The following is a 12,106-nucleotide window of genomic DNA, read 5'->3' as shown; positions in this document are numbered from 1 at the left end:
CCCAACAATTTTCTTTGTTGATATCACATGTGCATGAAAGTTTTCTCAAGTATGGTGTAGCTTTGACAACTAGAAACTATAAAGCCGGGAGCGAACAATTAGACTAGAAATCTTGGAATGAGGATTATTTTGGTGGAAAAAAAACTGATACTATTGAAGATAAATACCCCCAAGAAAAGTCTCAAGTCGGGACCATGCATCTTATGGTGCGCTTGCTCGTTGAGTTGCATGTTCCCTCTCACGCCGAGATCAATTAGATTGTTTGTGGGTCTCGTGACTCCAATTCGTGGATTGGCCGAGAACTCTCACGGCAAGCCGAGCAGTTGAAGAGTTGAACGAAAATCTTTCTACAGATCATTTGTCCTGGGAGGGATAAAGTAGACGGCGACGTAATTGTTTGCACATAGTTGGTAGGAGGATACGAACATTTTTCCGAAACTGCTCTCTTAGTCTTCGGCAAAACCATCTGCTCGTAAGTTGTCAGCATCAACTTGCATGACCATTCAAAAACCTCATACTGGATGGGATTGGCCGAACTTTGGACGATAAAAATTGTGAATTTCCATCGATCTTTGAGGAGCCCATAGAATAAGAGCGTTCAAAGTTTCCGGCCGGTTTTCTTCAGGAAGATACTGGAGAGCTACCATCAACCAGACACAACTTTTTAAATTCCTATCTGTGTGAGTGCTCGTGCACGGCCAGGTCAAGGGTCAAGGGTCAAGGGGAGTTAGCAAGATGCTTCTTACGATAGAATGAATTGGTTTGTGTGCGATACATCGATCAGGTGGATGGTCTGGGGATGATTTATTATAGACAAGTAGTCGGATGATGATGATTTGAAAAAAAGAAACGAAAAGAAAGAAAGGAGATAATTTCAGAAGCTGAAAGGCCTGGTATCGCCTGAGAAAGTTTTGAGGAGAAAAATAGTTTTTGACGCCTGAGAAACTCAGGAGCGTGAGTTGGGGCGTTAGGTGGATTAATTCCCTTCCCTCCCTCGATGCCATTTGGACTAATTAACCAACCATTGGCAGCCTCTCGCAAGGATGACATCATTGCATGCGTCAAAGTTAACAGTTAACACCGCTTTTTGCACCTAACAGCGATGACGGAAAATTCATTCAAGCTACTGTGCCTTGCCTCCCTAGGAGACTGGAACAATATATATATATATATATATATATATATATATATATGGTCGCTGCAAGGTTAGGTGGGCTTTGACACTTGGAAGCCAGCAAGGTTCCTAGTAATAATTGCGGGCAAATCTTTTACTAGTTTCACAAGTTAGATGAGAAATTTCACCTAGATTACCGATTGGAAAGTTACAAGCCTTTGTCTGGACGAGAACTTTCACCAAACTTTCTATTGACTATTGTAGCATATCTATGATAGTGTTAGAATGTCGTTCCCTGCTGATAAAGGTTGATCAAAACCCCAGAAATCATTACATACGTAGCAACAAAAATACGTTGTTGTTTGTACCCTTGCCGCAGCTTCTGATTGGTTACAACGAAGTTGTATTTTTTTGGACTGTCTCGATCGTATGTGAAATTGGACATCTTTGGGTGGAGCGGATCATCATAGGGTGTGTATAATCTTGATCTTGAATATTTGAAATCAGCCTTCAATTGTCATTACATTTACTTCAGCTCTAAATTCAGAAGTAGAGTCTCACAACTAAGTTCCATAATCAAACAAATATCAATCTATCTTTATTGCGCGAGTTTATATCTTTTCCGCTATCTCCAGGTAATATAATTATATCTTAGGATTTTCCTAAACCATCATTTTTACATACCTAACCCAATTTAATTTGTTGCAAGTAGTATTATAAGATTAACTTGGATCTAAAATTATGACTATCATATTTCACTAGACAATTTTGATAGCAATGCATATCAAATGATGATGATGGAACAAAATCATGAAACAAGAATTATTTCTATTTCCATCAATTAGCACATCTCTCTTCATCGGGCAGGCTTAAGATTCAAGTCAAGATAACGAAATTTCACCTGCAGCGAAATTGTCCTAGTTGAAGTAATTATGTTCTTGAATGACTACAAGGACGAAATATATATGCAAAGGGCTTGGCACCAGAAGAACTAGTGCTTGCTTAGATAGAAAAGCGCCATGGTTTAGGTTTGCTTCATGATGTTTTGACCACGACCGGCCTGTTCGGTGGGAATCTACCGTAAATTTGGCCTCGCAGGAGAGCAAAAAAAAAAAAAATTTCTCTTATCCGAGAATTTTGTAGAGCCCCAAAAGTAGAATGAAAAAAAATGAGTGCCATTTGCTTAGTATATCACATAAATAAAAAAAAAAGAAAAGAAAAATGAGATCACATTTATTATGAACGGTTAATTGTTTCTGTCCAACTTTTATCTATAAAATTTTCGGCGATCTCGTCGCGCAGGTGCTTCCGTAGCTCCCGAGCACGCGCACGAACCCAGCGAACTCCCTCAAGCGCGCGAGAGCCGTTCGCACGTGTGCGTCGGACTCGTTCCCCTCCAGGTCCAGGACGAACACGTAGTCCAGGTACGCGGCCTTGTCCACAACCCGGACCGGGCTCGACCGGTTGGGCCGGTGGTCGACCCGGGCCACCCGCACCCCCCGGCTCTCGAACGCCCACATCGCACGGAACAGGTCCGAGGGGCCGCTCGGCAGGGAGAAGGCCACCGTCGTCTTCCCGGTGACGGTGCCGGTGGTGGTGGCGCCCAGGGCCAGCTGGAGGAAGCGGGTCACGTTACCGCCGCCGGGGCCCTGGTCCTGGAAGTTCTCCTCCAGGACTTGCAGCCCGAACTCGCGGGCGGCGATCCTGCTCCCGATCACCGCTGTGTCGGAGATCCTGCCCTCCGCCACGAGCCGGGCGGCGTCGGCGGCGCTGGAGACCTCCTCCACCCCCAGATCGAGGGCCCAGAGGCGGTGGTGGCAGTGGTCGAGGGCCTGGGGGTGGCTGATGACGCGGCGGAGGGCCGACCGGGGGGCTCCCGGGAGGGCAAGGAGGCAGTGGTTGACGGGGAGGAGGAGCTCGCCGACGATGCGGACTTCCGGGTAGCGGAGGAGGAGGTCGAGGTTGCGGGGGATGGGCCCGTCGAGAGAATTCTCGATGGGGACGACGGCGCGGTCGGCGGAGCCGTCCTCGAGGGCGGCGAAGGCGGCCTCCATGTGGGGGCAGGGGAGGAAGGGGAGATGGGAGGAGAAGCGGTAGGCCTCGGCGGCGGCCTCCTGGCAGTAGGAGCCCGGGACGCCCTGGTAGGCGACGCGGACGGGGCGCCGCTGGCGGCAGGGGGAGGCGGGCGGGGGGTGGTCGCCGGTGCCGAAGGCCTCGCGGTCCCGGAAGAGAACCTCGAGGCCGGCGGCGGCCATCTCGAGGCCAAGCCGGGCGGCGAGGTCCTCAGCGGCGTGCAGAGGTGAAGAGGTGGTGGTGACGGTGTGTCGCTGCTGCTGCTGCTGCTGCTGCTTCCGTAGGTTGCATTCGATAACCAAGAGACAGGAGGAGGCGGCGGAGGATATTGTTTTTCTCTTATTGGCGGCGGCGGCGGCGGCGGCGGCGGCAGGGGTTGGTATGACGAGATGCGCCCTACAAATATCAGCTGGGATGGGAACGGGAGGAGGGGCCCTGATCAGCGCCATTCTTAGCTAACAGCTTGATCGAGACTCGAGAGGGGAGAAACAGAGAGCGAGAGAGAAACGTCTTTCCCTTTCCTCCGTTTTGTCCGCTTCCCCTCTCAGCCGCCGGCGTCGACGGCAGGCGGCGGCCTATACTTCGGTGGCGAAGATCCCAACTAAAGTGCTAACAACACCGAACAGGAAGAAGATAAAAAAAGCGCAGATCGACAGCAACAACAATTAGTAGAAGGAGAAGTGATATGGGGGAGCGCGCTCGAGCAGAGATCGATCGTGCGAAGGATCCCGCTAAGAAATCGGGGGAGGAAGGCGGCCTCCATTTATATCGGTGGGGTTTGGTGGGAGGGGGCGGTAGGTGGGGATGCTCCTTTTCCGCCGTGTGAACGTGGCCGCCCCTTCGCCCGTCCTTCCTATATTCCCTTTGCACTGGTCTCTTGCGCTGGGTCGCGCCTCGGTGGATGGATGCGTCGGTCAGAGAAGCGTCTCGTCGTCGTGCATTTAGTGGGTGGGACGGCTGCCGCGTGTCGTCCGCTAAATGGGACAAGGTGCAGGCCGCGTGTGACGCGTGGGACGTTCGTGAATCTAGACGTGCTGTGGCGTGGTGCACATTGTCGATCTCGAAAGGATTCGGATCTCTTGAGAAAAGAAAAAAAAAAAGATCCGGATCTGAACATCCTCTCAAGCTGTGCCAGGAATTACCTTTTTTTTCCCAGTATCCAAAAATGATACTGCCCATAAGCAAAAAAAAAGAGGGAAAAAGAAAAAAATCAAAAGAGAGAGAGGCAAACCAGCGTTTTCAAAATTCAAATTCTCCGCATTCAGGATTTTTCAGGAGTCCTAATTTATAAAATTTTTAATTTCTCTAATTTTCTTAATACCTCTCCTCCTCTCTGCTCCCGCGTTGGTAATAGAAGGGACCCACCGCTATATCTACCACTCCATCTCGTCCAATGGGATCGATTCAATGAACCAGGGTATCGCTATCTGATGTACGGCATTTTAGGATATAGCGATGAATATGCTACTAATCACAGCCAATCCATTTTTCAACCTAAAAAAGGGCGGCATATCTCGTTCTTTTTATAATAAAATATAAATGTCATAAATATAGTTTATAAACAAACCGTTAATATTAAAATATTTTTTCATAAAAAATTATGAGTTTCATAATATTATATACTCCATCCATAATTTTAAGAAAAATATAGAATCAATCTTTTCATGATAAAAATACTCGTTAAATTGAAAACTAGTAAAAAATGTCAGAATTAGTTATCTCTTTCATGTTGAACATTCAACGATGTGGATTAGCTCAACTTATTCAATGCCATGCAAAATCTAATTAATTCTTACTCGATAATTTAGTGGCATTAAAATTTTAAGAGAGAGAGAAAGAAAATGGTTGGTCGATTCACTTGATGTATCAATAATGGATTCCAGAAACATTTAATAAGGGCTCTCGTGATGGATCCGACATGTCGCCTGGGTACTAGAGTAGTTTAGGACCTCTTCACATGGTTCAGTGTGGGTCCCTAGCAAAATGAGAGATGGAACACATTTTCTCTTAGGAGAGGATAAAGAGGCTAGGGTTGTTAGAGGCAGAGCTAGGATTCATGGTTGGTGGCCGAAGATAGTGAACAATTAGCGACATTGGTTTTGGGCATTGGTTTCACTAGGCAGTTATTAAAAGACCTAGGGGTGCACAGCCGAGGGCTCATCCACAAGGAGTTGTTGCGATAGTGGTCGAAAAAGGGAGAAAAGATGATCGAAAAAACCAAATATGATGGACAGAGATGCATGGAGTTATTAAAATAAAAAAAAAACTCCGATTAGGAGCCCTCTTCCAACAAGGCATGTGCTTGGCATTTGTTTTTCCTTTTTTGTGGGGACATAGGCTGGATTATTCCAATTGAGAGGCTGGTTCTCGCGTCCTGATCGAAGGAGATGGGTTTCAAAGTATAGTTCTGAAATATGACTATCAATTTTCCACTAGATATGCATGAGATGCAATGGTACACTATGTTTCAATGTGGATAGAAGACAAGGTCCTCTTAACTTCTCTGGAGGATTCCTTGCGTCACTTGCTTTTTACTCTTTGTTTTTCCTAAAATCTTTTGGAGATAGGAGAGAAAAGTCGAATCGCCATCTCGTAAGGAAAAATCCATCTTCTTTTGTTTTTTGGTAAACAAAAATCCACCTCATAGTTGTCCGTCAAATAGTCGTAAATCACATGCATCGTGTATACGAACAGTTCAAGTAAAAGGGATTGGATTCAGCTATAAAATATTTTATTCAGTGGGCAAATACAATAATCCATCGCCTTCAGTCGCTCGCCAGGCACACAATATAAACGTGGGTTTGTTCCTCCATGATGACAGGACTCGGTTGGTTCCGCCGCATTTGCAGGCCATCATGCATACGGAAGCTAATTGTTGCATTTTTTTTCGGGATCGCGCAATCATGCCGTCCGATCCATTAAAAAAGAGAGAGAGAGAGAAACACGTTTTCTTTTTTTATTTTTTTTAAAAAATGGTACATTGGGAAACGGATAGCTTGAGAGTAGGAGCTTGGGAGTTGGGACCAGACTGAGTCACGTGAGTCAAATTTGCAGACGCCAAGGCTCCGATAGATGGGGAACCCGCTGCTGCCATGAACTTGTTGGTTTATTAATAAAACAATTAATTAAAATTTATTATTTCTAGAATAATTCTATGTAAAATATTTAATTAAATGTAAATCTACTTAAATATAATTTTTTATTTTGGATTTTTAAATTTCTAAATAGATAAAATTTAGTTTTTATTATGTTGGTTAATGCTAGCTGTTAAATTTGAGCCATCAATCCTTGCGATTGGCCAGCATTTTCATCACCTTTCTCTATTTCTAAAAAAAAACTGAAACAACTCTTTTGATAAATTAAATTATAAAAGTAATACTTTTATATTGTTTTTAACTAATTTTAGAATTACTGCATGAACGAAGATTTTGATATCCCGAGTATAAAATATTCGTTGAAATCTCAAATTTTTCTTCTTTTTATCTTATTAGTTATGGGTGCAAATGGGTCGGATTAGACCGAATCATGAGACTGGGTCATGAATAGAGTTGAACCGCGTCATGAGACTGGGTCATGAGTAATCTCGACCCAAACCTGTTCCCTATTGGGTCCCAATGTTGGATCCAGACCCAACCTAATAAAAGATCAGGTCGGGTCAAGTTGGGTTGAATTCATGGCTAAAATTTTTAGCCTAATGGGTTATTTGGATCGAGTCAATATATAACTCGATTCCAACCTAAAAAATTCGGATCCGAATCGAATCTGGGTCTGGTTTGGATCAAGTCTGGGTCGAATCCCTATACCTGCCAATTTCTATGCTTGATTTCTTTTGTAAAAAGTAAAAACTACAGAAAGTAAGTTATGCAGGACCATACAAGTTAAAGAGCCTAAGCATCAAGAATTAATGCCATTACAAACTAACCTAACAATAATAGGCTCAACTTTGTCAACTACAAGTAAGATTTTCTATTCATGTATGCAACACCTTTTTTTGAGTTGAAAAGAATTGCATATATGCTAATCTTTTTTACTCAGCAATGATATCTCCTGAATTTGTTATAATGCATCTACTAGAAAATCATACATGAGCCAAGATGAAGAATATAGTTTTGATAATAACACATAGCAGAGTTCAATAGTTACAAAGGACTCATCACGAACTCATCTTTTTCCACATGGCAAAATTATACTCTATTTTGCCTTCATTAGTCCGAATTTTCTTCTTAGGCGAACAGTGTTCCCATTTAATATAACCATCCTAAGTCTTAATATAAAATTTATGTCATTCGACCGTACACAAAAATAGTCTCTTTTATTTCTTTCATCTTCAAATACAAGAAGAGATTAAAGAAATAGAGAATTATAGACCCTTAAGTACTCCCACGGGCTATAACGGTGTACCGGGTTCGGGTCGGATCGGGTTAGAATTTAGTAAACGCAAACTAGATCAAAAATGGAGCGAGTTCAATTTAAGAATCCGACCCGGCCCAACAAATTCTTTAAATCAAGTCGGATCGGATCGCGGGTCAATCCGACCCATTTGTAGTTGAAATAAATCAGAATTCGTTCGATCTTAATCACCTGTTGAAATAATCGATATCTCAACCTTTGCCACGAAGTACCTTGCAAATATCTGATATTTCATGCACTTAAATTAGATGCTATCAATTATTATTTTCGATTGTCGTGCTACAAGGTGATTAAGTTAATTCAGCAACCGATGGCTCGCATATATTTAGATCCTTTTCTTGGCCGACGCTATAAATTGCTCTAGTAGATGTACATTTTCATTTCGCACTCTGGCGTTTCCTATAAAAAGAAGATTAATAAAGACTCCAGTAGGAAGCGAAAAGGTGTACCAAAGTCTACTTAGAAATATGGTTTTAACATGACTTTGAATCTTTTTAATTTCTGGCTGAACTGGAGAGATCGGATTCTGCAATCATGGAGCATTGCATGGAACGCGCATCATCATCATCATCATGATTATAAGACTACATTTCTCTAGCTCGACCTTATTAAATTGGCACATGACGGGCAAGTAATATTGGTGCTGAAGAACTACTTCTTTTGATCATGTTGAGAACTTAAAATACAAATGGATTCCAGATCTCGATCTAAAATGGTGGGGGACATGAGCCATAATTTTTTTTGCGGGTTCAGCTGCACTGCCGCATATCAAGCTGCGACCCTTACCTGTCGTCTATTCATGCCTCTGTTTTAGATTCGGCATTCCTCTTGGTGTCAGACAAAGAGCATCAATTTAACTAGTCCGAAAACCAGTTTCTTTGTAGAGATTGCCACCAAAATGGAAGAGCAGCATCTTTCCTTCGGTTCTGCCCAAAATGTATAAGCTGCCGAGATATATTTTGATGGTACTTTTTGGTACTGCCCAACTGCTTTCACCTGCTACCTCGAATGGTTTCAACAGACATAATCTTCATCCGGCCTCTGTTTTTTCAACTGTTCATGAGTGAGTTCTCCAGCTGATCATGGTCAGACAGACCCATGGATATCTTTGATGTTGGAACCATTCCAGTATATCTGGACTCCCATTATCCCATAAGTAGGGGGTGGCATCTAGATAAACCTATAAACATAACATAGAAACTGAGCACCGCAGAGAACAGCAATAAACGTAATAAGGATTGCCAAAAGTTCAGATAATTATTATAGAAAGACAGGGATCTCCAAGGTGCTCTTCCCAGCAACGAAGCTGATCATGGCCCATGAAGAAAAGATGCAGATGATAATTAAATCAAAATAGCAACTGCCAACCTCTATTCGTCTCGGAAGCCAAAGACCAGAAGGTGCTTGCATTATCTAAGGCTTTCAGGATAGGCCACCACGAGAGCAGCTTATCAAATGGAAACTGGTGACCTTGGCCTACCATGTAAGGGAAGAAAAGGAAACTGGAGTCTATTTGTTCCAATGAAAATCAACTGGAAGGATGAAAAAAGTAATGCATTTAAATGGCAAGAAAGAAGAGGGTAAGATTAATTTGATCAGTCATGAAATTCATCACAGCACTGTGGAGGGATCATCTGAAGTTAATCCAAGCTCTAAATAAATGTTGGTTCGTATCGCAGTGGCTAATCAATTGAAAACCGATGACCTTAGACCATAGCCGAAATATAATAGGATAATGTAAACTAGAAGGTTTAGCTGGCAAAACCCTTATAAAATATTACTCTGGTACCAAAATGGACAAAAACATTATGGCATGATGAAGAACAAAATGCTACAAAACAAGTTAAAGCAAGTCTTCAGGAGTAGGCTACGTTGCAGTCTAGAGAGGGCACCAAAAAGAGGCAAAAGAGAGTTCTTTGGGATGACCTGTCATACGTAAAATCCTTTTGTTTATGCTTCATTTTGTTTTTATCACGTATCATACTGCTCTCTTTTCTAGTCACCAGTCCAAAGATGCCTCCATTGATGCTGTATTTGTGATGCAGACGGGGAGACGGGAAGGAGGTCGAACTTGGGGGTGATGGTGGTAGCTTCTTCTTTTTATCTTTCCATGGCAGCTAGCTATGCTAGGGTTTCTTCCTTGTGGATGGAAAGAAGGGGATGATGGAAGATGGTTAATTGGGCGTGTCGATTGGCTCAATTGGGTGAGGGTATGCTCGCGAGAATTGTGGATGGGATGGGATGGGATTGGATTGGACCCAATTTAGGATTGAGTTAGTGGCGTGATGAATTGGGTGGACTTGGCTAGGTTGAATGAGGTTTAATTGGGCTTGATGTGGTGTGATTAATTGAAGGTAGCAGGCTAGTAGGGAAGAGTCCTAATGGAACTAGGACTCGGTTTGGCGTGAGATATGGAAGGATTGTTGGCGTGAGATGGAAGGAGTCCTTCTTTCACTAGGACTTTCAAATAAGGAAAGGATATGACGTGAGGAAAGAAGAATAGCTACGATGATGTGAGAAGGGTTGTGGCGTGAGAAAGAATAGGTTAACAAAAGAGGATGGGTGGAAGAGTCTCACCTCCACTCAAACTCTTTAAAGAGGCTGGGCATGAGGATGGATGAAGAGTCCCACTTCACTCAAACTCTTTTCCAAGCTTAACGTCTCACCAAAGAAAGAGGATGGAGCGTCGCACTCTAAGAAAAGAGAGAATCACTCTCAATTTCTTTTTCTAAACTCATTCAATTATGATTTTATTCTTTAACCCCCTCTTTATATAGAGTAAGAAATTGGAAAAATTGAGCAACTTACGACCAGAATTTTAGGACTCCTACTTAACATGGACTCTTTTAAATCAAATCAATCATTTGACCAAATCAACTAACAAATTACCTAAAACTCCCAATCAACTAGGACTCTTAGATGACACATAGACTAAGACTCCAATTCAGCTAGGACTCTTAGCTTGCGCAGCCCCATGAAGGAGCTTCACGCATGCCTCAGTTCAAATCCTAAATTCACTCTCTTTTTTTTTTTTGGAACAAGTCAACAATCAAATAACTAAGCAAAAAATCAAGAACTCGTTTTAATTTTAGGCTGAAAATTCTGGACTTAGTGTAACATTGGACACGCCCAATGTTGGACCCAAACTCCTTAATTCAAGACTCCAAATAAATTAAGATTTTCAATGCCATAAGGACTCAATGTAATTTGGAGTTGGAACACTAGGACCCAATTTAACTAGGCACGGCCTAAGGAAGAGGACTCAATCTCCACACACTCCTCATGCTTGGCCTCTTGCTCTGCATCAATTTGCTAGTAAAGCAAGAGTGAAAAGATTCTGTTATGTGTCTGTACACATTATAATTGATTCCGGCCTATTGGATGCACAATTTCTCTTGAAAGGCTAGAGTACCATATAATATGATGTGAGATTGCTTCTTTTTTTTTTTCTCTCTCCCTCTCAACTCTAAAAGGACATGTTCAAAATTTATATAGAACATCAAACCGTAAGGAAATTCACAGAGGGATATTGCTTGCAGAATTGCTCCATGAAATCTATCGTCCGTCTTGAAGCTTCACTAGATTTCTTGAAAATGATGCTCTATGTTATGACCTGATAGATGTGCTGATATAAGAAGAATTCAGATGAAAGATGTGGAACAAGCCTCTCTCTTTATCAGCTCAGCAAGTAAGGAGAGAGCATCTGAATATCTTGAGAACTTCCAAACTTCAGCCGGTGCGCAACTCAACCAACCCAGCCATCTTTCTGCAGAAAGCAATCTAGTCTCTTAAATTGTTCTCATGATTGTTATATGCCAAAGCACATCATTCTTTAAGGGGTAATAAGCCATCAGAAGTAGGATAGGTGCTTACCAGGTGACATAATATACTGTCTGAAATGATCTACTGCTGTCATGTGGACCAAATTATCTCCATGTTTCATGTCCTTCCGTTTGAATATCCTCCTTTGAGGTCATCCTCCTTCCCACCTCATTGAACATCCTGCTGCCCATCCAGTCATTGTTCCCCTTTGAGGTCATGTTGTACCAAAGCCAGTTCTCACCTCTCGTTGCCTTCGAGGTCTGCCATGGTGGCGCCCTCCGTTGTCAGACTTCCATCGAAACTTCTTTGGCGACTCCAATGCGTCGGCTTAGAGGTGACTTTCCCGGTGAATGTTCCGCCACGGAAGCTAATTTTCCACTTCAGCTATGCATGCAATCCGAGATCTTATATTGAGGGCCAGTTGTTGGGCCCATGATTCGACCGTTGAAATATTTGCGAAGCAAGTCCACGACCCCAAGAAAGCGAGGACAACGCCGTGGAGGAGGAGGAGATCTCATTTTCCAAAAAATAATTTATTTTCCAAAATTGAGTTATTTTAGAAATTGATTTCTCAAAAATACCTTTTGTTTAATTGATTTTTTGATTCCAATTCTAATTCTAGTCATAAACCAAATGTATCGGAAATATGACTACTTTAATTTCCATTCAAATTCCAATATCAACTCC

At 42.7% G+C, this 12,106-nt stretch overlaps 1 protein-coding gene and 1 long non-coding RNA gene across 2 annotated transcripts; both read right to left on the bottom strand.

The window, feature by feature from the left end:
- Positions 1-2,385: 2,385 nt before the first annotated feature.
- Positions 2,386-3,636, bottom strand: LOC103713500 (arogenate dehydratase/prephenate dehydratase 2, chloroplastic-like). Its single transcript, XM_008800455.2, has one exon. The coding sequence runs from the start codon at positions 3,634-3,636 to the stop codon at positions 2,386-2,388; it is 1,251 nt and encodes a 416-aa protein (XP_008798677.2).
- A 4,598-nt stretch (positions 3,637-8,234) lies between these two features.
- LOC120108819 lies at positions 8,235-9,517 on the bottom strand. Its single transcript, XR_005510005.1, has 2 exons — positions 8,966-9,517; positions 8,235-8,777 (listed from the first exon to the last, which is right to left on the bottom strand). It is a non-coding gene; the product is annotated as an uncharacterized LOC120108819 (long non-coding RNA).
- Positions 9,518-12,106: the final 2,589 nt, after the last annotated feature.

Source organism: Phoenix dactylifera, unplaced genomic scaffold (assembly GCF_009389715.1).
Source record: "Phoenix dactylifera cultivar Barhee BC4 unplaced genomic scaffold, palm_55x_up_171113_PBpolish2nd_filt_p 001568F, whole genome shotgun sequence".
Lineage (NCBI taxonomy): Eukaryota > Viridiplantae > Streptophyta > Magnoliopsida > Arecales > Arecaceae > Phoenix > Phoenix dactylifera.
The sequence above is the reverse complement of the archived record's forward strand: the minus strand, read 5'-3'. Positions and strand labels throughout refer to the sequence as shown.

Bases quoted from the DNA above. Each gene is read 5' to 3' on its own strand.
- LOC103713500 (XM_008800455.2), bottom strand. From the start codon at position 3,636: ATGGCGCTGATCAGGGCCCCTCCTCCCGTTCCCATCCCAGCTGATATT.